General features: G+C 47.9%; 7 protein-coding genes across 7 annotated transcripts; 4 read left to right on the forward strand and 3 right to left on the reverse strand.

Annotated features, from left to right (window-relative positions):
* Positions 1-412: 412 nt before the first annotated feature.
* Positions 413-631, reverse strand: FOXG_14870 (uncharacterized protein; the record flags this gene model as incomplete). Its single annotated transcript, XM_018394935.1, has 1 exon — positions 413-631. The coding sequence occupies one exon, from the start codon at positions 629-631 to the stop codon at positions 413-415; it is 219 nt and encodes a 72-aa protein (XP_018254869.1).
* Positions 632-1,189: 558 nt separating this feature from the next.
* On the forward strand, positions 1,190-3,460 carry FOXG_21805 (uncharacterized protein). Its single transcript, XM_018402168.1, has one exon. It carries the CDS (start codon positions 1,287-1,289, stop codon positions 3,114-3,116), a length of 1,830 nt encoding a protein of 609 aa, XP_018254870.1. The 5' UTR covers positions 1,190-1,286; the 3' UTR covers positions 3,117-3,460.
* A 353-nt stretch (positions 3,461-3,813) lies between these two features.
* Positions 3,814-7,214, reverse strand: FOXG_14871 (uncharacterized protein). Its single transcript, XM_018394936.1, has 4 exons — positions 6,781-7,214; positions 4,541-6,720; positions 4,082-4,482; positions 3,814-4,026 (listed from the first exon to the last, which is right to left on the reverse strand). The coding sequence occupies exons 2-4, from the start codon at positions 5,666-5,668 to the stop codon at positions 3,918-3,920; spliced, it is 1,638 nt and encodes a 545-aa protein (XP_018254871.1). The 5' UTR covers positions 5,669-6,720; positions 6,781-7,214; the 3' UTR covers positions 3,814-3,917.
* Positions 7,215-9,519: 2,305 nt separating this feature from the next.
* Positions 9,520-10,599, reverse strand: FOXG_14872 (uncharacterized protein). The gene has a single exon (XM_018394937.1). The coding sequence runs from the start codon at positions 10,517-10,519 to the stop codon at positions 9,578-9,580; it is 942 nt and encodes a 313-aa protein (XP_018254872.1). The 5' UTR covers positions 10,520-10,599; the 3' UTR covers positions 9,520-9,577.
* Positions 10,600-10,944: 345 nt separating this feature from the next.
* FOXG_14873 (uncharacterized protein) lies at positions 10,945-14,050 on the forward strand (the record flags this gene model as incomplete). The annotated part of the gene is made up of 9 exons (XM_018394938.1): positions 10,945-11,486; positions 11,636-11,653; positions 11,990-12,039; positions 12,126-12,589; positions 12,771-12,943; positions 12,999-13,265; positions 13,484-13,713; positions 13,783-13,876; positions 14,029-14,050. The coding sequence occupies 9 exons, from the start codon at positions 10,945-10,947 to the stop codon at positions 14,048-14,050; spliced, it is 1,860 nt and encodes a 619-aa protein (XP_018254873.1).
* Positions 14,051-21,301: 7,251 nt separating this feature from the next.
* On the forward strand, positions 21,302-21,883 carry FOXG_21806 (uncharacterized protein; the record flags this gene model as incomplete). Its single annotated transcript, XM_018402169.1, has 1 exon — positions 21,302-21,883. The coding sequence occupies one exon, from the start codon at positions 21,302-21,304 to the stop codon at positions 21,881-21,883; it is 582 nt and encodes a 193-aa protein (XP_018254874.1).
* A 231-nt stretch (positions 21,884-22,114) lies between these two features.
* FOXG_21807 (uncharacterized protein) lies at positions 22,115-22,729 on the forward strand (the record flags this gene model as incomplete). The annotated part of the gene is made up of 1 exon (XM_018402170.1): positions 22,115-22,729. One exon carries the CDS (start codon positions 22,115-22,117, stop codon positions 22,727-22,729), a length of 615 nt encoding a protein of 204 aa, XP_018254875.1.
* Positions 22,730-25,657: the final 2,928 nt, after the last annotated feature.

Genomic DNA, 25,657 nt, shown 5'->3' on the forward strand with positions numbered 1-25,657 from the left:
CGGAGGCTTGTTGAGAAGCCATGAGGCCGTAGGGAATGAAGAAGAAGAAATGTATGATGAAATGGGTGGGGTTGATTCCTTTGGTCCTCCAAGTCACTCCATGTACCTCAGCCAAAGCGGGGGTCATGTGGGGCTCGGTACGGAAGTGTAGGCTTATGACACTCAAAGAGATAGCCGCCAGCCTCATAGGTAGTCCACCGCTCTGGCTTCGTTTTGACCTCTTTACCCTGGTAGTTAAAACAAACAAGGTCTCTTTTCCAATATAACTCCACCTGGACCGATCCAGGGTCAGGTTGAGAGCTGGAGGAAGCTTGCTGGTGAGTGGCAAGTGCCCCCATCGAGCTGGACTGCCCAGACATAGACTGACCTCCGATCATGGCAAGATTCTCGTCGTACCCCTCCAAAATGATGATCAGGTTGCCGCTTTCATCTTTAGCGATGACCGGGTAGCAGCTGTAGTCGTTGTCCCTCCCCTGGCGCCCATGATCTGGGCATGGGGTGCATACAATCCAGCTGTAGCAGTTGGGGTCTTGAAGGTCTGGGATGTAGTGAGCCGTAGTGCCACAGATCTTGATGTTCTTCCGGCAACCTCTGGCACCGCACTGCTCCTTAACGTGGGAGGCGTTTGCATGATCGCAGACACTGCAGATTCCCGATAAACTGGACGACTTCATTTTTCTGAGAAGAAAAGTGTTCAAATGGGTATGCTTCTGAGACGAAAGTGAGCCCTGGGAGTTCCTCGACAGCATAGAGACGGGGGGATTACCTTTGAAGATACAGGGAAGTAACTGTACTCAGATTCAAGGGTTTGGACGGTAATCTCTTGTCTATTCTTTCACTTCTACAGTTCTACTTGAATGCCCTTTATATTTACGATCAAGTTCATGTCGAGGGACTCCACTCATGCTAACCGCCGTTCTTCCATTCGGTAAGTGCCTATCAAAGAGCAAGGTCGGGCCAACGTCCAATTCCTCGAGTCATACGCGTCATCTTGGCGGCAAAAGTCCATCTTTAATTGGAGCTAGATAGAACATGGGGCTTAGCCGACCGTGAAGTGTAAAAAGCTCCAGGCGGCAAGAACCAACACCTGGCCTGATGTTGGTTGTTGGTTGTGTCTCCCCGATAGTACATATAACCGTTAGTCGCACATACCTTTAATTGCATATGACTCTCCACTAACTGCGTTCCACTTTCATTTCCCAAGAGGTCAAACAAAGAAACCTACCTGCCTAGTCATTCATCCACCTTCGCATCGCTTAAGGATAAAGTTTTGTCTACTTTGAATAATGGCGAATGACCCTCTGCGGCTCGATGACTTCCTTTTTCGTTTTTTCTATGAGAAAGGGTACAATACCTGGTCAGCTTTATTGAAGCAGGCATCCGAAGACCCTCGAATTCCATCAGCCAGCTTACAGGTCGAGCATCTCTTCCCTCAGCATCCTTACTTTCCGATCGTACTTGAACTCGATGCTACTGGGTTGCTGGCAGCCACATCAACGTGGGTTCCTGGGACAGGATCCTGTGATTTACCGCCCTTCGAGCAGCCTTTTCGAATTTTGCCGCGTGTTGCTACGCCTACCAGATTGTTTACCTCGACCAAATTGCCTCTCCCACCATCTGTCTGGTTCAAGCAAAATGACAATCATCTCACAGTCCTTGTTCTCGCATGGGCGTATGCTTTATCAGCGCGATGGGCCGAGATTTTCTCTCAAGCATCGCCACTGGAGTACACTGACAGTCAAGCCGAGTGGTTGGCCATGCGTCCTTGCGACAACACAGAAGCAATCGTAGATGTTGGAAACGTCAGTGACGACGCTGCACGATGGTGGGCAGGTGTAATCTCGCCGGGTCAAGGTTGGAAGGCTTCCATGTCGTGTGGACGCTATAAATTCATGTCTCCTTGGTCCTCAACATTGGAATCACTTCCAGCTATACGATTATTCAGCGCCTCGAGGAGTAAAACGCCAAGTCATCAGCGCTGCCCGAGTCTTGAGGCGGCAGTTCAGTATATTTCGGACTATTGTGCACTCCATTCCGCTCACGATCAAAACCGTGTTGCTTTTGCGACAGCCCTCATGCTCCCGTTGGCCAACTATGACAGGATAAGCGTCCTACTTCCGGTGCCACGAATGTGCACTGCAAGTTCAAGAATCAGGTCAAGCGCAGAATCGATAGAGGAACCAATCTATGGGCGAGACATCCGGCAGTTCGATAGGCTCCTCACCTTGTCCTGCAACCCTCACGGAGTGAAGTCCATTCTTGGCAGTATTTTCTACGAGCCTAGCGTACTATGCAATACCTGTGGTCCATGGTTGCAAGGTACTGCCATTGTCCTCCAGTCAGGGTTGATACAAAACCTAGATATTCTGACTCGGATGTTCTCCCTTCGAAGCCCTCATCTGAGTTTCCTGTGGCTTGGTGCCATCATTGCTGGCTTGCACAGGGGTTTCTTGAGAGGCCCCGGAGGACTCCTTGGACTCAACAGGATCGATATTCATGAAGCGGCTTGGACTGGCACTCTGATCTCCTTCATTCAGGATCACGCCCCTCAACAGCCAGAAAACACTACTTCGATCTCACGCAGGCATGAGTTCACGCTAGCCTTCCTTACCCAGGGGATAGCTAGATACAGGTTCCCACCAATCTACCCATATCCGCCTCTTGGCTCAACGGCTGTTGAAGATCTAGACCTCGATGTTCGTCTTCACATAGCATGCCTAGGTGGACACGGACTCCAGTTCTCCAAGATCACCTGGAACTGTGCAGGAAGGAAGAAGGAAGTCCAAGAAGCAACCACCTTGACCACAATCATTCGTTCTTCATTGAAGTCAAGTCATCCTGCAGCTGCTAGTCTTATAGACTACAGAGGGCTGGACCCAGACAGGGATGTTTCAGAACAAGTCACGCGAAATGTTTTTATGTGGATGCGAGAGATGGATGGCTTTCCAATCAACGAACGGGAGATATATAAGCACGAATGGTTTGGCGACGATGATTCGGATGATGAACCAAACTGTCCTGAAGGCGATGCGGGATCATCAGTAGGCCGTAACCTAGCTGTCACTGTAAGCAGTTGGATCTCGGGTGTTGCAACTGCTCGATGCAACTCTATTTGAAGTTGACGTGCACTGGCAGCACGAATATCAGGTAGTATCTACCATGCATAGAGCTGAAGAGACGATAGTGCTATTCGTAATAGGCAACCTCCGGGGAATCAGAAGACTTTAGACCTCAACAAACAAAAAGAGAATACGTTAATTTATCGCACCCCCAAGTGCGTAAAGCTTCACCTAAGCGTTTTTATCACTCGGGCTTGGCGTCTTAAGTTTCCTGACGCCTTTGGGCCACCTTAATAGGGACATCGAAATAAGCTTCCCAAACCGCACGACGGATAGCACTAGTGAAATGAGAGACTGGATTAAAGCTTATAACAAAAAGAGTGTGATTTAGGTCGCTCCAGACTACTCCTAATGTATTTTCTGATGTCTACCTATCTGTAATCAGCGCCAGTGGAAATATTGTTAACTGTGAACGAAAAAGCAACGGCGATGGTTCTTATGTTGCAGCAGTTGGTCAAGCACCGTGGTACAGCGCCTAAATAGTTGAACGCTACATCCTAGTGCTACAGTCCAAAATCAATTCTATCTCTTCAGGCGGCATAAAGCTCCGGCGGGGTCACGACAGGGGTGTAGGACCTATCAAGATGAGCGCTACTTGAAGTACATTCTCACACACCTAAATTTGCGTGTCATAGAAGTACCAGCAGTCAGCCGTGTTACAAATAGCTACATCACATACTTTGCAACCGTACACGGTCTGCACCCTTCGTTCATTTCCTGATATCGGCTGTAAATAACCTCCTTTTTCCTTCTTCCTTTTAAAGGGTCGGGCCTGACCCTGCCGGAAGCCTTTGCAAGCTAGGCAGCTTGAATGTATGCCCCGATGGACATGATTGATATCTCTTTGTAGGTGAATTTGCCGTGCTTCTGTATCCTCGATGTCTTCTTCCATTCCTGTACGGCCTCTCTTCCTTATGTGACTTTCAGTTGCGTATCTGTTGAAAATGGCATTATAAATGCACTCCTTCCAAGCTTTAAGCATGCTATAGGGCTTCCAACGAGGCTGCCGTGTTTTCTTCTGTAAAATGAAGCTATTCGCAAGTGCGAATTCAAGGAGGAAAGACCAAAGCAACGCCTGCCAAGGACCGCGCCGGAATCGGTGCTGATATGTTGTATAAGACCGTATCTGATCGCCGCGGTCAACGTGATTCAGTTCATCGTTATACTGAGCGGCAACAGTAGGAATAGGGATTATCTTGAAGCTATCACCATTGAAGACCTGCTGCAGGCGCTGTGACTCTGCCTTTGTGCCTCTTTTGGCGGGCTTTTTCCTCTTTTTTGGTGTGCGCTCGTGAGGGGCTCCGCTAAGCACAGTTGAAAGGAAGAGCACGATGCTGCTATCTTTCCAAGCGATTTGGATGACCTAGGGAGAAAGGGAAAGGACAAATTAGTAAGGGAAATACAGGTAAAGCTGTCCATACCTGTTTATCTTGTGTCGGGATCAAATATACCTCGTTATATTGCAAAGCTATGCCGTCAGGAGCTTTTCCGGTCTCTTTTACATGCTTCATCTCGGTGGTGATGCCGCAGTTAGGGCGTGCCGTGCCTGTGGCACCGTGGCCAAGCTGCCGAAGAAGGCGGAAGAGCTGCGGCGACGAGAAGAGGTTATCCGTGAAGACGTGATGTGTCTGCGTTGACAGCCTTTTTAGTAGGTGAACCACGACGCTTTGTGTATTATTGAGAGGAATCTCGGTCCGTAGCTTTCCCTTCTTGCCATACGGCGTTGGTGTAGGTAGCTCGACTATAACAGCCTTGTATGGTGATGCCTTCATGTGCCAAAGCCACTGCAGAAAGAAGCCCTGTTGGGCGATAACCCAGACTTTGAACCCCACGGGCGTGGGTTTATTCTTGACGACCGTTGTCTCTTTTGATCTGCCTGTAAAAGGGATCATACACTCATCTACAGTGAGGTTAGTCCCTGGAGAATAGAGCTCGATAGACACCCTTTGTATGTGATTAGACCACTCTTCAGCCGCTTGGAAGGTCTTTGGAAGGTCGCTCTCATCCCTCACATCGAGCTTGGTGTAGTCAAAAGTGCGGAAATACCTCGTGATCAGCTCGAACTTCCGTAACGGCATGAACTTGATGATTGAGTGAAGAGGGCGCTGATCTCCTAGGCTAGGGGACTTCCAATGGTCTTTGATCGATATTTCCCTATGAATTCCTAGGTAAATAAGGACCCCAAGCCATACATAAGCTGTTGCGGTGGAGATGCCTTCCCACTTGAGAATGCGGGACTGTTTGGAAAGGGGGGTATTCCAGTTGTCAATAACGGCATTTTTAAGTAAGTGAGCGACCCAGCTGTTGGTGTATTTAATCCATGACTGTATAAGGGAAATAGGTACGAAAAGCTGGAATAATTCAAGCGGTTCCTTGGGTAGAGGGTTGATCTTGAAATCACGATATTCTAGGTTGAAAGGTTGAAAATCATCACCGCAGCCCTCTTCAGGCGGAAAAATAAGCACGCCGGTGGGGCCATCAGCCGCCCTCAAAGGCAGGGTATCAAAGCTGTGATCATCTATATAATCAGGTATCTCTTGGGAGCTCATCGTTTTAATTAAGATGCATTAGGGTCAATTTGTATGAGGATTTTGATGATTTTGGCTGCGTTGAATGAAGAAGCTGTCTGACGAGAACTTTACGTACCCCGCAGGTACTGGCGGCCAATACATGGGCACCTAGGTGCCCAAATAAAATAGCGCACCAGGTGCCCAAATTATGTCAGCAATCGTCGCCCCGATTGGCCAGCGCGCGTTTGACATGACCGACGCGACCTGCGCTCTGTATGATAGCAACACAGCCAACGAAAATGGACCAAAGCCACCGGCTTGCCTTCCCGGACGATGCCCTCCCGCCTGAAGGCATATACAAATCCCGTGAGTCTCTATTGGCAGCCATTAATTCTTGGGCGAAACCCCGAGGTTATGCGTTCACGACGGGGAAATCATTAAAGACGTCAAGTGGCCGAATCAAAGTCATATTTGCCTGTGATCGAAATAAACTCCCACCGAGCACATCTATTACACGCCAACGCCGCACTTGTAGCCGAAGAACCGGCTGTAAGTTTTCAGTGCTGGCCAAGCAATCATTGGATGGAAATACGTGGGTCCTAAGCCATCGACCAGACAAGGAGTATGCCCACCACAATCATCCACCGAGTCCGGACGCGTCTGCACACCCGGCGCATCGCCAACTTAACGAGAGAGATGCAGCAATTATTTCGAGCCTGACAACTGCTGGCGCTGCTCCTCGAGATATCAGGACGTACCTCCATAACAGTTCAGATACCCTTGCGACGCAGCAAGACATCTACAATCGGATCGCGGCAACGAGAAGAGATCTGCGTGAGGGCCAGAGCAGTATCCAAGCGTTAGTCGACCAACTACAAGGAGAGGGCTTCTGGTGCCAGGTTCGATTGGACTCAGATAATCGGCTGACAGCCATATTCTTTGGCCACCCTGACTCTGTTGCATATCTGCAAAGCAACCCGGACGTACTGCTATTGGATTGTACCTATAAAACGAACAAGCACGCCATGCCGCTGCTTGATATGGTCGGAGTTGACTCTTGTCAGCGTTCTTTCTGCATCGCATTTGCATTTCTGTCCGGTGAATCAGAAGAAGACTATTCATGGGCACTTCATCATCTCAAATCACTCTACCATCATGAGCTCCCTTCTGTAGTCTTAACTGACCGATGTCTCGCTGCAATAAATGCAACTGCAACCTGGTTCCCTTCCTCCAAGGCCCTGCTTTGCCTCTGGCATGTTAATAAGGCAATCCTGCAGTATTGTCAACCGGACTTTGTGCTGAAAAGTGGCGACACGAGCGGCCGGGTAGAGGACGAAAAATGGGACGAATTCTATGGTTTTTGGTACACTATTGTGGATTCGCCAACAGAAGAGATATTCAGAGAGCGCCTAGCCAAGTTCGAGCTCAAGTACGCCAAAAGATACCCCCGGGCCGTTGGGTACATCAAATTGTACTGGCTCGAGCCGCACAAAGAGAGAATCATTAAAGCATGGGTGGATAAATACCTGCATTTTGGTAATGTGGCCACCTCGAGGTAGCTGTCCAGGGTCAGATATAGAGGTCGGAAAGCTAATAATTGCCATCTAGGGCCGAAGGAATTCACTCCCTAATCAAATCATACATCAAGACCTCCACATTCGACCTCTTCGATTCTTGGCAGGCCATGCGCCATGCGGTCACCAACCAACTGAAGGAACTGAAGCACATACGAGCCTCTCAACAGATACGGACACCTTTGGATATCTCTGGAGGACTGTTCGAGGCTGTCCAGGGTTGGGTTTCCCACCAGGCCCTGCGCAAAGTGCAAGAACAACGGAAGTTAGCTTTGGCATCTCCCCAAGCTCCCTGCAGTCAGTCTTTCACCTCCTCACATGGGCTACCGTGTTCTCACACCTTGAAGAGACTCGAGGAGGAACAGCGCAGCCTTTTGCTTGATCATTTTCATCCTCACTGGAACTTAAAGCGAGGCGCGGATCGGCCCCGGCCCATACTAGAGCCACGTCGAGCCCCGCAGCAGGGCATCATCAGGGCGAGAGGTCAACCTGCGACGAGCACCAAACGAGAACCCTCTGGATTTGAGATCTCAGCCTGGCAAGAAAGCGCCCAGCACAGGTAGCAGATGTCATGCCGTTGGTCACGCGAGGTCCTCACGAGCGTGTCCTCTGAGGTTCCAGGATTTGCTCATTCAGGAAGCGCCGGCCTCGAAGTCAATCCCGCAGCCGGACGTAACCCCGGTCGCAGTCCCAAGTCTGGCTGACCCAATTGAGGCGATTTCAGTGAGCCAAGGGCCCTCATTAGTTGAAGGCATGCCAGTGCTAGAATGTATTGCGGAAGCTACTGCACGCTCTCCCGCTACTGCACACACCCCACTTGCCCAGTCTTCACATACTGTACAAGTTTCGCTTACAGCTCCTCAACATTCTGTCGTCCCAGATTGTCCCGTTGGAACTGTGCCAGGCCCTTCTGGCGAAGAATGTCTGAATCACGAACCATCCGATTCGCGCAACCTTCCTTCGCAACCACTACTGAGGCATGACTCGCCAGAAGCCATATATGGAAGATATGTCGCTGCAAGAAGCGCGTGGTATGCGGCGCAGCCGGCTGGCAGCATCAAAACAAATCAGCAATATCGCAGGGCGATGGGGCTTCCACTCAGGTACGACAAGCAGAGCTACGAGTGGTGTCTGGACTACAAACAGATGTCCAAGCGCTGTATCACGTCAACAGGATCAAGAGAATGGACGAAAGAAGAGATGATGGCGTATTTGGATTGGAGTAAGGCGGAGGATGAACGCATCGAAGCCCAAGTTGTTAAGGAGATGGGAAAGAATCCTCTAGCAAACAAAAGAAGAGGCATGACAGAAATATGGCGAAAAGCAGAAATGGATAGTATAGAGCAAGAAACCTTATATGCAGCGGAGGATAAGGCAGAACTTTGTATTGTTGTCAAACGGTAACTAGTTGGCTTGTGCTTTGAAAATATTAGAAAACAGCATTACAACCTTAGACCCGTCGCTGGCCAATCGGGGCGACGATTGCTGACATAATTTGGGCACCTGGTGCGGGGAGCCAATAGGTTCACGGGTACCCGTGATTCTATTAATTTCACGGGTCCCGTAAAAATGACTAAGCACAGTGCGTCTAGTCCTGATTTCAACCTACGAGTCGATGAAAACACACTGTCTTGCTTTTTAACGCCGTCGCGTCAGGACACGAAGGCTGGGTCACAGTGCGCTCACCGAAGAACGACATTCAGCGGTGATCCTCAAACAATGGGAACGATCTTGTCATTCACTGAAGATTGCCTCCCTCCCGAACAAGAATATGAGTCGCGCGATGCGTTGTTCAAGGCGATCAACGATTGGGCGGCCCATAGAGGTTACGCCTTTACGACCGGACGTTCGACGGTTGAAAAGAGCGGCAGACAAACTATCACGTACAGATGCGATCGGTCATGTCGCCCGCCCAGTTCGACGAGAGAAAGACAACGCAAGACCACTACTCGAGGGACCGGTTGTAAATTCTCTGTTCTGGCCAAAGAATCACTCGACAAGAGTAGGTGGACATTACGACACCGGCCGGATACCCGCTTCTCTCTTCACAATCACCCTCCCAGTCAGCATCTGTCGGCTCACCCAATACACCGTAAACTACCTGAGGAGGACCAAACCACTATCCACGCCCTTGCTAATCAGCTTGATGAGGAAGGGTTTTGGAGCCGGATGCAATTCGGCTCAGATGGTCGAGTCACAGCCGTCTTACTGTGCTTAGTCATTTTTACGGGACCCGTGAAATTAATAGAATCACGGGTACCCGTGAACCTATTGGCTCCCACCTGGTGCGCTATTTTATTTGGGCACCTAGGTGCCCATGTATTGGCCGCCCTCGCGCACTTATCGTGTACGTTAGCTCATCGGAAAGATACGCTTAATAGAATTCTTTGGTAGCAATTTCTTCAGGAATATGAAACCAACAGAAATCCATGAGTTTGTCTCCCACGGCCAGCTCTTTTAAGTGATCCTTTTTCAATCCGTCTAAAACTTCCCCAGGCTCAGTTACATTGTAAGTCTTCGACATTTCTCTTCTTCCCTTAAAAACTTCTGTAGCAGCTTTACCCAACGAGGCGCTCACATCTCTCCACCAATCGATATAAACTCCCACTTCAAATACTACCTTCATGTTTACCTTAGGCGTTCGTTTGACAACCATCGCTGCGCAGAAGGCATCCGGCAGCATCTCTTGCGACTTATTCTCGTGAAGCATCCAAACTACCTTGTCGTAATTCTTTCTTTCGCCGCCCCGACCCGGCGTCTTGGATGGGTTGGAACTGCAGAGAACTCTGTCTGGACGATCGAACTCTATCTGCTTCGAGCGCCCTCGCTCAACTGTAGCCTCCAAAGGAACAGGGCCCTTCTTTGCGACAACGGCTAATTTGGTATCCTCTCCCTCCGTGTGTTTGACAATATTCGAGTTAACGGCCACAGTAGCTTTCATTGCGGGTTCCCAGGAGATCAGGAACGGATCTTGAGATGGTGACCCCGGAGGATCGGTTTCGAAACGGACAGACACAGAGAGGAACCGAATGCGGCGCTTCAGGTTCTTCCGTTCGCTTCGCACATGGAACTCGTAAACCAGGAGGCTTGCCGGAGTGGATTCATCGCCATCGTAATGGCCGTGGACGATGTGCTTTTCGAGGACTGCAATTTTAAAGCCCGATGTTTTGTAGGTTGCGATTTGATCCAAGGCCAGCTGCTTGAGAATCCCTGTTGTGCCCTCTTCGGGTACAAGATCGAATTCTAGTTCAGTTGGGGATGACTCTTTTTCAATGCTCGCGCTGAGTTGGGCGAGCTCTTCTGCTAGTGTCGGCATCGTTGCTGTCTCGGCGGTTAGTCGGCTGTGACAATATCGTATCGTAAAAGGATGTTTTGATTTGTAAAATCCAAAAGACTTTTGAAAGCGGGAGAAGGGCCGTCAATGTGACCGCCAGTGCATTAATACGAGTGCTTACTGCTTACAAGAGCTTCCGAATAAAGCTAGAGCCAAAGACACGTGTATTGCATTTCGTTTTGAGGACTAAAGAGCCAATCATTTGCCAACACGTGGACAATCCTGGAAGATTTCAGCTGCTCAACTGGGCTCGAATTCACAGCAGATCCCTCCTTCAAGCGATGGGGGAGAAATTAGGGAACCTGGTTCGGGATATTTTTTCTCACCCAATTCCACCTTACTAATGGGTCTGGTGTTGCTTTTCTTCTCCAACCGAGACTCCTGAAGAGTGATTCAGTTTCCCCGTCATGTCGTCGAAGCTGGAGATGCCGGACCGGACAGCAACATATCAGCCTCCAAACACTGAATTGGTTGGCGTCGAAGATATCATGATACCAGGGGCTACGATTCCAGAAGAATGTACGCAGCTCCTTCTCTTGACGCCCGGCATCGTCGATGACGACTTTCCCAGGATTCTGAAGAGTGATGACATGGATTTGGTCCATAAAACATTCCTTCAAGCAGTGAAATCCCAATGGAAGCTCAGATGGCAAGGAGTTGATGAACATGGCGAGGGCTCTCCATCTGAAGGCGATAGAGGCGAGCCTCCCATCCAAGAACGTAGAGGTTCAGTTATAAGGGCGATGAATACTCAAGCAAACACCCACAGCGAGCCTCATTCTGCGCCCAATGGAGACGACAAAAGCAACCGCTGGTCTCCCGAGGATCTATGGGTAATTATCGCCTCGAAGATCGTGGTAGAGAATCCCAGACTCACCACCCTGGATAATGATGGCCAACTCTCATATTTTGGCAACGACCAGTATAATATCCTACATCTCGCTGCTAGGTACGAGTCACCAATACTCGTTGGAAGAGTCCTAGAGTCCATGAACGGAATTGTACAGGTGTGGCGTTCCAGGACATGATTTGTTTTTCTGGGCCTCGCGACTCCAAATCGCCACTTGAGTTAGCTATCGACAACTTGGATGTTGACAGCGTGGAGATCTTGCTGTGGTATGTTCCCAAGTTGATTCTTGTTCGCAATGAGGAAACAGATGAGAATTGCCTCCACATGTTGATTCGAGCAACTAGGGCCCACGAGGATCAGGGGCGGGTGAAGCGAGCGAAGGTGATCCTACAACATATAGCGGAGATTGATATTTCGCATGCAGATCCTTGTAGCCTGTTTGAGGATGTGTGTAAACAGTTCGTGGACCCCTCTGGGTGCATTATGGCTGGTGGGACGCCATGCCAACTTGTTGAAAAAATGGTCGATGAGGAAAATGGCGCCGAAGAATTTTCCAATTTTCTTGAAAATCTAAATGCATTCTTATTCACTACTGGTATTAGGTCTGAAAACGGAGATATGATGGTTCACAAGGCTTTGAGTGGAGGGCAGGGTAAGGCTGAATGCTCGGGACCTTGATTTGAGATTTTAATCTAACAAAATAGGTACTAGGCACTCAGAAACGACTTTTCTCCCTAGATCTTGGGCACCAAGATATGTCGAAATTCTCAAATTGGCTGAAAGCCAGCGAAAGGACCTTCGACCAGGGGACAGAAGTTGCCCTCAACCAGTGGCTTCTCTTTGTACGCCTGCCGCGTATCAGACGTGGCAGCGTCAATGAAAACAAACGTTCAGAAGGCTCTGACGTCGACAAACTCCTTGCAAGGCTCTTTAGTCTCCTTGAAACGTGCGGTGTGAAAAAGGTGTGGAGGCTAGTGGTGGAGGATGATTTCGAAAACCCCACGAGTGACATCCTCATTGTAACGTTTCTAAAGCGTCTCCATGTGGAAATTCTGGATTGGAAAAAACCCGACCTTGACATCGACCAACTTCTCCTGACGAAAGAGCTTCGCGAATCCATTCAGGATATACACCTGTACAGTGGGAACGTTCCCTCCCTCTTGTATTGGTGTGGCGACGAGGGACTATTTCGATTCCCACGGGTAGGTTCTTCTACCAGAAACACGACTTGTGTAGACTCTAACAGGATTCGGCGACTAGCTCCGACAGGCCCACATTGTGGGATTAAAAAAGGTATTCTATTACCTACCTATGGTCGCAATTCTCACGCACCAAAGGATAGAGACCCCATGGGTGGGCCTTGTTAATGCTAACTTTGCGCAGGACCAATACCATACCAGAAGCTTGATAGGGGGCCTTGAGCGCGCTGAGTTGAGATTCCAGCTGACACTACGAACCATGAACCGCAGAATACGACTGTTAATTTCTCATCTCGACCTGTGGAAGCTGTCAAAACCAAATGTCCTCAGAATGCAAGATAATTCAACCGGCAGCAGGTTAGTGAACTACCAGTTGAACCAGTCCTTACTCACGCACTATCCGTCACTACAGGTTTTTTGAAGCATTAAGGGAATGCCAAGAGGCCTTGATACGCATTCAAGGTACAAGAAGCTCCCCTGACGACCTGGTAATCAAAGTTGCTATTGTTGACAATGGAGTTGATCCATGGCAGCCCGATATTGCTGCGAAGGTCAAGGGTGGGTTTTGCGCTGTGGAAGGTTCATGGTCTACCCCTGAACATGCTCACGGAACAATGATGGCATCCCTTGTAAAACGTGTTAACCCCCTGGTCCATATTTATGCCTACCGGGTAGCTTCGTATAGTCACGACATCCCTATAGAACGGGCGGCGGAGGTAATAAATCCCCCATACTCTACCTTTTGCATACACTTTTAGGCAGCTTCACTAATCAATCATCATACTAGGCCATTATGCACGCCGCTAATGCTGGAATGGACATTATAAACTGCAGCTGGATCACAACTCAGAACAACCTGAAGCTTCAACATGCAATTGAATATGCATCTTCACACAGTAAAACTAAGGAACCTGCCCTCATATTTGGGGCTACATCCGAAGAGCCATATTTTTACAAATCTGTTTGGCCTGCTGATTACGCCAGCCACGTAATTAGTGTCTCCGCTGCATCAGAGAGCGGTCGCAATCGAGTGGAAACACGTACACGATTCGACCTACTTCTCCTCGGAGAAAACATGCCGGCGGCGGGACTCTCCGAGAACGGTGACATGGACGAGGCGGTATCGGGTTCGTCCGTCTCCACCGCCATTGCATCAGGTCTCGCATCGTTGATATTGGTGTATTGTAAACTTCTAGAAGAAGAACCTGGCCAGTGGCGGGAATTCAAGAGAAAGGATAAGATTATGGAGGTCTTTAAGTCTATGAGCCATCTTACGGGGAATGGGGAGAGGTATGTTAACCCGTCCCTGATTTTCAAGGATAGGTTCGAGTTTGGGATGCCGAGTCAGCAAGCTCAAGAGATATTTCGGGATTCATTTTATAGGTCTGGTTATTATGCCTGGAGGTAAAGGTTAAATAGGGTTTAATAGAACTTAAATATAGGTGTAATGCCTGTGACTACTAGGTATAATGTAATAGTGAGGGTTATAGTTTTATATACTAAAAATAAGTAAAGAAAAGTAATCCTCCTAGTCCTACATACCAAAATCAATTCTACTAGAATCGATTTATTCTGCCCCACTTTACAAGGGGTAGACTTGATTTTTGACCAGGGGTAGACTTGAATCTGTACAGAGCCGACAAAGCAGCATCTGATACTCCTCGTTCAAGTGGATGCATTCCTCCATTATTAGCGGTAGATTTTACTTTCAGCTTGTTTATGCGTTAATCAACAGGCAACTCTAACTCTATGCTGTGTAACCTTTACCCCAAGTCGGCGCTAGTTAACCCCAAGCACCAATCAGCAACTCGGCTTCGACCAAAGCGATAAGGACCAAATTTGTTGGCCCCGCAACCCCATTTTGGTGGAGGATTTGACTCAAATCGCCTGCGAATAATACCTAACCTTGTCCTTCGGCGTGCCTTATTTTCGGGGCCGCCCGCGTTTCTTGGGTGTTCCCGGCATTGTGGGTATGATGGGTCGTGGTGGGTACGGTATGTTTTCGTGGCTAGTAAAGTGACCGCGAAAATCGAAAAGCGTTAGCGTGTGACCGCTAAATTCTGGTTGGACAGAGAAAAATGCACTAAGAGCCAAATTGGCTAGCTTACTGACCGCGAAATTCGAAATGCCAATTTTAGCTAACCCGGTGGCTTTGACTAGCGCCTCCAACACAGGGTATAGAATCTCTCATCAGATACCTATGCTGCCTGCGCCGTCGCCCCATAAACCAAGGTCACATGGCAATGAACCCTTACGGTATCCTACCACAAATGCCATCAGAGACGTGGTGGTCTCCAGACCATACTATCTTTTCCAAGCCATCCGAGATGGCGGGGTCAAACGTCTACGCACCTGAAGAGCCCCCATTTAGTAACCAATACACCTGCGGTCTAGAATACTCAACGCAGTGGGCTTCGCCAGCTACTTCCCATACAAGTGTGTCCCGTCCCGTCCCCAACTACCGAGTTTACCTACCCAGAGGTGTCGACTGCCCGCTCAGAAAGCCGACGTGGCTCGTCATCCACCCAGTCCGATAAACGGAAGCGCAAGCGAAATACACGCCAGCCTGACCCTACCAAATTTACTAGGTACGGCCCTGCAAGGAAACAAATTAAGTTGGAAGATAATGGTGGGAAATTAAAGGCTTGTAGCAATGTCCAATCCACTGCTGAGCCCATACGCACCGCTTCTTCCAATGGAGGAAAAGACCTGAAAGATTACGGCCGTCGAGTCAAGCAGAGGAGCAGGATCGCCTCCAACAAATTCCGTGCCAAACAACAGGAAGATGCAAAGAAACTCAGGACCAACGAGGAAGATCTAGAACAAGCCAACCACGACCTTTGTAACTGCGCGTCTGACCTGAGACATCAGATATATCAGCTCAAAATAAGGTTGTTACAACACACAGGTTGCGATTGCCATTTGATTCAGGACTACATCGCAAATGAAGCTCGTCGCTATATCCAAATCTTGCACGACGGGAAACAGCTACTGCGCCATCCATTCAAGCAAGTACGTCGAGGAGAACAAGCTTCTCTTTACGATACTAAGACCTGACGGCAATGTCCTTGGGTGAAGTATTGTAACTGGACATCACGACGATCGACTAGTCGATGTATTACAAGAGGCCTATGAGTTGTTAGGGTGAATAGAGAGAAAAGGGAAGAGGAGAAATTACGTCTGTTAGGAACTTTCTACCTGACCTTGTACGGCTTTGGTTTCATTTTCGATTTTCTCCTTATTTCTCAGGACAGTGCCACAAAAACGGCGTTTGGAGGCAGCTGTCTACTGAAGCCCTTATGTTTACCACATTGAGAGACTTCCCTCACATGACAGGAAGCAAATGCTCTTTTTTATTCTCTTCAGGACTGCCAATAGTATTATTGAGGTCCTCATGCCGTGTTTATGTCAAAGCTCTTATAGCGCAACAGCAGGGGTAGGAACATGGCGTTTATAGCTGAAAGCTGCATAGCTGCCAGGAAGATGGCAGGGACAGTGTACGAAAGGCAAAAGAAAAAAAATAGAGGACCTTTGCTATTAAAGTGCTTATCAATAGCGGTGAGTTTCATACAGTAATACGAGCATTTAGCATACGGCCTCTTCATTCATTCTTTCGTTTACATCTTATTTTGTTTCATTTAATAATCTATTCTATTCTCCGCTTCATTTTTATTCTACACTGCTTCGCACTTCTAGGTATGACATACTGAGAATACAAGGTTGCTTACTGGTATTTGACCGGACTGACTTGGAAATACCTTTCGGGTTGCGAGTATGTCTTCCTAACTTGACTATCGGGTATCAGTAATGGTCTCTATTAATAAGCTAGCGACGAAGCCCTCTTTTGTTAATCGTGGAGTCGAAATACTGACCCCAGGCGAGTCATGCAAGTCAATCCGGTCCGTCACGACGCTTGCCTATCTTGGACTAGCATGCATGCATCATCCTGCACTGAAGAGCTAATTTTTCCTGTAAAGATGAGCTCATTATGCAGCGACTCTGGACAAGTGCTTCTCATCCGCATGAGAGGTTGATAACCTTTTGTCCATCAACGGTGAGCTTGGTTGCCCGTAACGTCTTGCCGACATTTCAATTCAAGCTCCCGGGTAAGGGCTAGGACGGCAATCGCTTGAGCAGCTTCACTAATTCTTCCTTGTCTACTAGCTACGGCCCGCAACTGGACAAGGCTACCCCTCTCCTTTCAGCTTATTGTCAATCGAGCACCGGCAGGGTTTACTATTCTAACTCATAAGCCGGTCTCCCTGTCTTTACTCTGCATGATTACCACAGTGCCCGGTTACAAAACGCCACCACTTCGTCTAAGAGGGAGTGCACTACATCTGAACTGCTCCCCGACATGTCATATCATTTTAGTTCGACAAACGCATCAAGCTACAGTAATAGCTTGTTCTATCATCAATATTTGAGCCTGGGCCTCTCATCGCTCACTCAGTCTATTCTTAATGCTTAGAATAATTTACTTTAAACCCGTACTAACACTTGCACACAGAGGTCTTGTAAGTTAAATGGCGTCTGAATTAGAAAGTCCAACCTAACGTATGGATTGTAGTATTGCACTAGGCTCACCTTTCGCCACAATGTGTAATTTTGCCCAATATTACTACATTTACTCATCTTGCATGGACCCTGGAACACATTTTTGCAAAATGTCCATCGACGGGAGCCCAAAACATTCATGTCCGAATGGTCCTCATGAGCACTACATTGTGCTGCCTGAGAGCTGCCCGTTATGTTGCAGTTAAAGTCAACAAAACAGCTTCTCTTCTCTCTTTCTGAAAATGGTTCAACCTGACATGTGATGCGACTTGCATTTAGTACATGCAAGACTATTCTTAAAACATCCGAATTGAGCAGATGGAGTGGGATGCAAGGAGATATGACCGCATTAACCAGGACATGGATGAGCTCACATTTATGGAGGTTGCGTTGAGGCGACAGGGATAATGATCCTATATTGCTGCAGTTGGAGGGATATGCCAAGTTTTGCGCTCGTGCAATACAGGCTAAGGTGCTCGACGATCTCAAGCGCTGTTTACTTCCACTCAAGAGAAAGCCAAGCTTAACGACAGGTTGGACTATACGGGACTCAGTATGAACTGGTATTCTATAGCATTAGCCGCCTATCCTCCAACATGGACAGCTCTTGCAAACGTTGCTGGAGCTCCATAAATCAAGCCCGCCTGGAAAAAAGCACATCGTTCCACACGATACCCTTTAAAAACACTGGGGCCGTCGTTTTTGACTCCAGCCTATGATCCTTGTGCTTCTCTCTATTCGTTTGACGGCTGTCAATGGGCAATTTGGGATGACAACTGTCGGCATTTATTATCAGATCGTTTCCCAGCATCCCTAGTGTCAATGGTTAATATCTCCTTAAAATAAGCCTCGCTGTTCTTTGTCGCTCTCAAGTTTATTTCAAGTTTGCGCCACAAGTTAACGAGCGAAATCAAAAGCCTTTTTCTACCTTAATGCAGAGTCGACGAGCTTGGGAATTTCTCGTACTCTCTATGTACTAGTGTGGCCACAAAAGGGATTCTCGATTTCCTTGTCGTCATTAAACCATCTATGTAATATACGCCTTGTTTCTTTATATTTAGCTGGAATACTTGTAAATTTCTATTTTTTGGCGGAAAACTGCCGGAGATTTGCCCATCCCCACAAAGTTTATGTGAGCCCCATTACGGCATGCATTTCTGGATCATCTCTATGCATGCGTTGTGATGATGACCCTCTTGAGCATACCTGCCGCAGACGGTGGTTTGTCGCACTGGTAGGCTTAGTGGTCTGTGATCGGCTAGCAATTATAATACTATCTCAGGCGGTCCCTATGTTCCAACATCTTAGTAGTTCCGGGCTCCTCCGCCTGGCTTCCAAGCGCCTCTTGAGGTAAACGGCCATTATCCCATACGCTTTGGGGATGTCTTTCCTGTTGAGCCACGCTATCTATGCAATCTAGGTATCGTTCTCTTGGACAAAGGCTTCATTTCCTCCTGTTCGGACTTCACCCATCTCGTCTAGCACCGTGGTGCCGTTGACGTTGTCTACCTTGGTGAAGTAGAGATCGTCTCGCAGCACACAGGCTCCTCGAGCCAGATTTGTTTCTGCTATTCGCTTCACGATCTCGTGCTAGCTTTCGTCCTTGGAGGGGATCCTGATACGGTGATTGCTTGGGTCCGTAGTGGCCGCTCGAGACCGCCACGTGGGATTGCCTAGCTTAAAACGGAGTCTACTCTCCGCTATCGTCCGGATCGTTCCAGCTCGATACGTCGATCGTTCAGTAAAGCGCCAGGAGTAATACAACCCTAGGGGCTGATAATTAACCCATCCATACCTTACACTATAGTATTGAGCACTTGCACCGTCCTCTCCTACAATAACTCTTGTTTGTAAAACGAAGCCCAACACGCCAAGCATAAGTAGCCGATTGTACGGTGTACACTCATGTCCATACTGAAAGCGGGCCTACTGATGTACTTAATCCGTCGATGCAAGCGACAGTACTCACGGCTCGCACTGCTAGCCTCTCCCCACTTTCCCAGATTCGGGCCCCGGAATTCCAGGCAGCAGCGGTACTTCTAAATACTTCATTCGTCCAGCTAGAAATTGCTTACGTACCTACAAGCCGGCCTATTTCTGACAAAAATCGTCTTTTAAAGCACAGCCGATGTATCAAGAAGGCCCCACCCTAGACTTTACAACGAGCATGTTGTTTCAGAGCGGAAGGTGCAAGTGCTCAATACTGTATCATGGGCTGATACAAGGTCATGCCATCATGCGTCGGCCGATTATGGTTTGGCCGTCAGGGTACATTGATCATAGTGCAAGACCCTCCGTTCATGGGGAATTTCTCTCGTGGAAGAGCGGACCAATTACGTTCGGCTTCCTTCTTATAAGCGCCGCATTACGGGCCCTACGTATCAGGCAGGTTAAGGAGCAAAAGCTCCGGCTCCTTGACGCCCGAATTGGATTAACGAACGTTGTGATTTTTACGTGTGATGAGATTTTCAATTTCGCTTTCTTCGCAATGGCTCATAGTCGCATGCTCTTCTTGCTGTCAATGCGCCATCTCGTCATCATTGCCACGAGGTCGCCTGGTAACGTCGCCTGGGACCTCAGCGGCAACCACTTGCTGTTCCTTTTAAGCTCGTAGGTTACAAGCAACCCAGACACATCCGGCGCCACACAGTCTCCGTGACGGCTCTGCTCTGCATTCTTGTCCATTTCGTCGGTGCAAGTTATCATACTACCACTATAGATATCTATCACAGGTTCAAAGCGTCGAAGAAAGGTGGCACACTGGCCAACCACTCTATGAAGTTGCCTTGTTTCAAACACCGGCTATACCAATGGCCTTATCTACCAAGGTTGAATATCCCAATGCTGATAGGTTCCAGTCTTCGCCAAAGCCATGCACCTGCTTAGTAGTATCCTCTACCTCTGCGGACAGACCAGCTATACCACGCTCTAAGGTTAGCCAAAGAGTTTCCTGTGAAGTACCTATCTCTCGTCAGAAACGCAATCAGCATCAGGTGGGATGCCTCTTTGCCCGGCGATTTTCCTTTTTTCTAACGCATAAATGCAGCCACCATCCACATTGCCACCCTCTAATCCTTGCTGTTTAGTTTGCCACACAAGGCAGACACCAAAATGGCGAAAAGCCCCCTTTAGCTCTCGCACACTCTGTAACGTGTGTGGCCTGTTATTCGCCAAACGGCAAGCTAGAGGCGGTTCATATTCGCCACGTAGAGAATTATATTTTAACTCCCATTCCAGTGGCGTGTCTCGAAATACTCATTCAGACTCGGATGGTGCTTTTTTGAGATTCACATGAATACTACCCGCTGATTCGCCACCTGCCGGTGCAGGGCTCAAGGGTTCAAGGGTCCAAAGGTCCTATGACCCTGGCTTAGTGGATGACAGGGGCAAGAATTTGGAGTGGAGAGCTCCTCTGCCACAGTGCCTCATAAACGACAAAAATGTTCACTGGCTTACTGGTAGCTCAAATATTTTAAAGCTTCAACGATATGTTTGAATCATTGTTTTATTCATGAGATTAGGCGCAAATATCATGGCTGAAGTATTTTGACTTCCGTGCGGGAGAATCGTGGCGTTTCGGATGCATGACCCTTTTTGCTCTTGTCTTCCGGAGCTTGCGGGTCTGTTACAGTCGACTTCACTTGGTCTAGCTCTGAGAAGCCCCTCAATTACAAGAACTGACAGCATCAAGATCTTAAATAGGCCAATCCTGGATTAAATCCTCAGCACAGCCGTTACAGGACTTCCTAACCTGCTAATTTAACTGGCTAAGAGCAGAGTGGATCCAGCCCCCCTACTTTCAGTGTAAACTGGTAAATTTGCTCCTCAACAACGCCTGGCAGTTTCGCCCCAATGACCAGAAGCACAATTGTCTAGTGTGAACGCACCTTTGGTTGCGCGGATTCCATTTCGACAATTCCCTGGGATCCAAGATCCCTTGTCGCATTCTCCGGTTGTCACTTTTTCTGTCTTTGGCGCTCTGACCCCAGAGGTCCAATGATGACATATGTCAATGCGACCAACACGTCTCAAGTCACCAAATCCAGCCATATCTCTGAATGAGATCGCCAGGTAGGCCCAATAAACAAAGCACTGTAAAGCCACTTTGCTTAGGCTAGGAAGATCTCCAGCCCTACTAACCGAGTCTTGGCAGGTACGATGACTTTTTGCGCAGTTCGTGTCGCCCCCTTCACCAAGTCATTAATGTCGACCTCACGACCTCCCCCGATGCTATCCTCACCAGCCTTGCTCAACTGGCGAGTTGCCAGACCAAGACTGAACGTTTCACTCATCTCTCTATTTGACACGACACAACAATACATCGTAGCTGAGGCCACGCCCACGACATCGTTGGTACCCAACTCATGCCGGAACAGCGGTGACGAGGCACTTCGGCTCTGTGGAACATGCATTCCTCGCGCTGATGGGGTCTGTGGTTATACGCTGCGTTCTAAGGAATGCGAGATCTCGCCAGACGTTGAAGAGCCAATCGAGGAAGCTGTTTCTGAAGAGCTACCAGTTATCCTTGTCCAAGATCTGGTCACAGACTCGCGATTTCACTCGCGTCCTTATTGTAGTCCTGGCAACTTCGGCAGATTTTATGCTGCTGTTCCTATCCGATCTCCTCGGGGCATTAATATCGGTGTTCTATGTGTCACCAACTCTGTGCCAGGCGCCAATTGTGACGAGACGCATTCCAATATTTTGCGTGGCCTGTCAAAACAATTATGGGTCATTTAGAAAACAGCCGTCTTAAGAATGTTCAGAAGCGTAATATGCGAATGAACCTTAGTCTTCAGACTTTCATAGATGGGAGTTTTCTCTCATCTACAGACTATGCTGACTCCTGCGTGACTATGAGCTCCGATTGCTCGCAAGCCGCTGTTCCGGACAAAATAGAGACGGATTCTGGACTTAGAGGGTCTTCTGAACCATCCTTTGAGTCTGACTTCAACCACACATCTAGAATGAATGTCAATGAAGACCGGCATGGAAAGTTTACAAGCTGTCACAATCCATTTTTGGGGGCTGCTACAACTGTCAGAGAAGCCCTTGGGATCGATGGTTGTGCTTTCCTCTGGGGATTCTCGCGGTTTTCATGGTATGCGACCCTTCGAAGATCAAGCGGCTGATGAAACCATGCCTAAGCAACCATCACCACCCGGATCAAACTCGGATGACAGCGGGGTTGCATTTTCTAGTTCGGCTCGACGGCTATGGCTTCCATGTCAATTGCTTGGTTCCGCATCCAGTCATGGCGTTGGCTCTGTATCGACCTTTTCAAACGGCGGCGGCTTATCACAACCTCTCCTTTCTAGCCTGATCCAACGATACCCGAAAGGCTGCCTCTTCGACCTGAGTTTCCACAAAATTGTGGTTCCCAATGAAGTCCATACTACTTTTACAGACCACAAAGCTGTTTCCACCTTTACGACCTCAGTGGATGCTTTAGCAAACGCAAACGCATCGATACCAGAGCCTGGGCTGAGAATAAAGTGCGAATTGGCAGAATTGAAACAACAAGAAATTGAAGTTCTGCTCAAAGCCTTCCCTAATGCTCGCAGTCTTGGGTTTGTACCTATTTGAGATCCACGAAAAGGTACCTCGTCTATTGGCGGCTTTATATATTCAAATACTTCGAAGTACGAATTCGACAAACACCATGAACTGCTCTTTCTCCGGGCTGTCGGAATTCTTGCGGCAGCGGAAGCCTTTCGATTGGAGACAACAGCTACCGATAAAGCTAAATCTGACGTTCTGGGGTCGATTTTTCACGAGCTTCGAACCCCTCTTCACGGCATTACCCTCGGCCTCGAGCCGTTGAATGACTCAGGTTTGGGTATTTCACAGCAAGACATAGCACATATGATCGAGACATGCTGTCGCATCCTCTCGGAAACAACGGAACATCTGCTAGACTATTCCAAGGTAAACAATATTGCGGAATCAAAAAAACTACAGAGCAATCAACGGAAATTAGAGGCCAAACCTTCGACAGGATCTGGCCCGCCCACACGAGCTGTCCACGTGCATCTCCTTGTGGAAGATGTAATGGAGAGCATCTACGCTGGTCACAACTATCAGCATCTATCGATTGCGCAGCTTCTGGGACATTCTAAGACTCAAAAACACGCCGATATTAAAGCTATCCGCCGGATGGACTTTATGCAGGCGGGCGCACCTTGCCCGTTTGGACCGTGCCGCTAAACCGGAGGCGGCAGCAGCGTGTCCGCGATTACATGGGTAATCGCGGACACGCTGCTCGCACTTTTCTGGCCTCACCACTAAGTCTGTCAGTTAACGTCACTGGTTCCAGGTCATGCCTTGCAGAGACTAGCTTAAATCGACCCCTCGCAAGCCTAAAATCAGCGTATCGCTTCGCCATCTCGAATGCGGCGATACAGCAGGGGTTCTTATCTTATTTAGTACTTTTTATTATTTAAGCCGTAATCGATAATTAGTTCGATTTATTTGCGAAGACTCGGTCCATAGCGGCGGCAGCAACAAATCCATGATTTTCCATCACTACGGGATGGAGCTAGCGTAGCCTTTTTACTGCTAGAGGATCTACACCGGGGCGGGCCGATCTAGACTAAAAGAATCTAATGTTAAGGGGTAGAGCTAGATGGGCTGCCTATCTTGACCTTTTAGCTCCTCCGCTCTTAGCTCTTGGCGTCCGGTCAGGTCATCATTAACGCCTCATAATCGAGCTTATTGCCCCTCTTAGTCCTATATGTCTTATTACCCCGCTCTACTCAGCGGTGAGTTATCAACGGAATTGACAGCTTCCGAGCCTCACACAGCATAAATCAGTGATGACTGCAGCGGTCCGAACAACCGCGGCCTATTGTTTCTCATCAGTGAGGTGTGAAAATATGCAGCCGTTCCCCTTTTCATTTATGCCGGTAGGGCCATGCAGCCAACAGTTATATTTCAATGAATTACAGTGTGCCGTTCTTTTCTTAAGAAAAAGGGAAGGAGACAACATGGAAAGCACATCTACCCTATGCAAGAAGTTGCCACCATACGGGTTAGCATTCGTCATGTTTGGTAAGCATAACAGAGTTTTTATTTTTATTGATACGTTATGTGCTGCTTGCTGCGCCTTGCTTGTCATCTCTTCTCGTATGTTATCTTCTCGCAAATGATATGCTTCTGTTCGTCCGATGAGGCTGACGTTCCGCTTCAAGTGTTGGTTGATCTTTCTGTATTCGAGCCAACAAGAACCTGCAGGTAGAAGGCCTCATTATTGGTATCGCTAATTCTGAATTATTAGCCGCACCAATTGGAGAGCCTCCGAATGATTTTATCTTCGTCGGATCATCGGCAGGCCCTGCCGTCCGAAGTTTGGTTTGTTAGCTGCCATGGAGCCATACGGTGATCTCCCAATAATCATCCGCTCAACTTGCTTTATTTCTATGTTCCACTCTGTCAGCAGGCTAAATTAAGTAATCTACAAGACTACAGGTTAGCACATTGCCAGAAATACAGCTTTAATTACCTTTTATTCTTCTTAAAACCGAATAATCAATAATTTCGTAATAATGCAGATAAAGTGTAAAACTATCACTCAATGTATAACATGATATCTACTATTTATGGGTAAAGGAGGACCTATTCAGTCGAAGATGGGTTTACTTGTTGGAGTGACATTAAGGAAATCACCTGCGGAGGGTCGCTTTTGGTCCATCAGACCTTCGATACTCACGCGTAAATAGTAAACCCGGAAATTTACATATCGACAAGTTCTATTAGTTACACGTAAAGTAATAAGAGAAATACTAATTATATAGCAAACGAAAAAGGTTTACTCAATATTCAAGGCCTTTCCAAGCTTCGCTACATAAAATCCTATCTTAAGATTTATCAGTCTTATTTTGCCGTCGAACAAAGGGGTTCAACGGACCGCGCTATCTCTCGCCATCGCCTCTATCTACAAGCCAGTACTATTTCCACTTACGGCTCTAACAATTTAGGACCTTTCGTTGAACTGTAGGCCTACCCTGGTCAAAATTAAATAAAACAATACAGCTCTACTACAGACACATCTAGTTAACGAAACAGGGTCTAAGACATTAAATACTATCCTGGAATGGTATTTAAATTAATTATAAGGTGGAAGGATGCACTACTACGACAAAAAGCCAGGCTTAGAGTCAAGACAGCAGTTGTGTTACGATGTCGCACGCCAACCTTGTAGAGCGTATTGGCTAGGAATACTGACAGATTTAATTCAATCAAGTCATATTGGCCGACGCCTAATGCATCAGGTAAATTAAACGCGGTTTGATCTCTTACGTACGATTATGGATAGGGGAAATCACGCAAAAGAACATCGCTAGTCAGCGAAAGTAACAATGAAATTGGTCACGAGAGGTTGTAAGTTTTGAGACTTGGTCTGCAAGCATGCTAATACAAGTTTGCCAAAGTCATATAGTCCTTTCTTCCAGTCCCTTAAGGATCCAGACTAAAGAAATCGAATAGATAATGGAAATGAATGTTGTTTAGGTCTGT

The sequence above is a fragment of the Fusarium oxysporum genome, chromosome 3 (assembly GCF_000149955.1).
Source record: "Fusarium oxysporum f. sp. lycopersici 4287 chromosome 3, whole genome shotgun sequence".
Classification (NCBI taxonomy): domain Eukaryota; kingdom Fungi; phylum Ascomycota; class Sordariomycetes; order Hypocreales; family Nectriaceae; genus Fusarium; species Fusarium oxysporum.

Coding starts and splice junctions, on each gene's coding strand:
- FOXG_21805 (XM_018402168.1), top strand. CDS start 1,287: ATGGCGAATGACCCTCTGCGGCTCGATGACTTCCTTTTTCGTTTTTTC.
- FOXG_14871 (XM_018394936.1), bottom strand. CDS start 5,668: ATGAGCTCCCAAGAGATACCTGATTATATAGATGATCACAGCTTTGAT. Junction 4,483..4,540: donor TCCCGACACAAGATAAACAG/GTATGGACAGCT, acceptor CTTTCTCCCTAG/GTCATCCAAATCGCTTGGAA. Junction 4,027..4,081: donor ATGCTTAAAGCTTGGAAGGA/GTGCATTTATAA, acceptor CACATAAGGAAG/AGAGGCCGTACAGGAATGGA.
- FOXG_14872 (XM_018394937.1), bottom strand. CDS start 10,519: ATGCCGACACTAGCAGAAGAGCTCGCCCAACTCAGCGCGAGCATTGAA.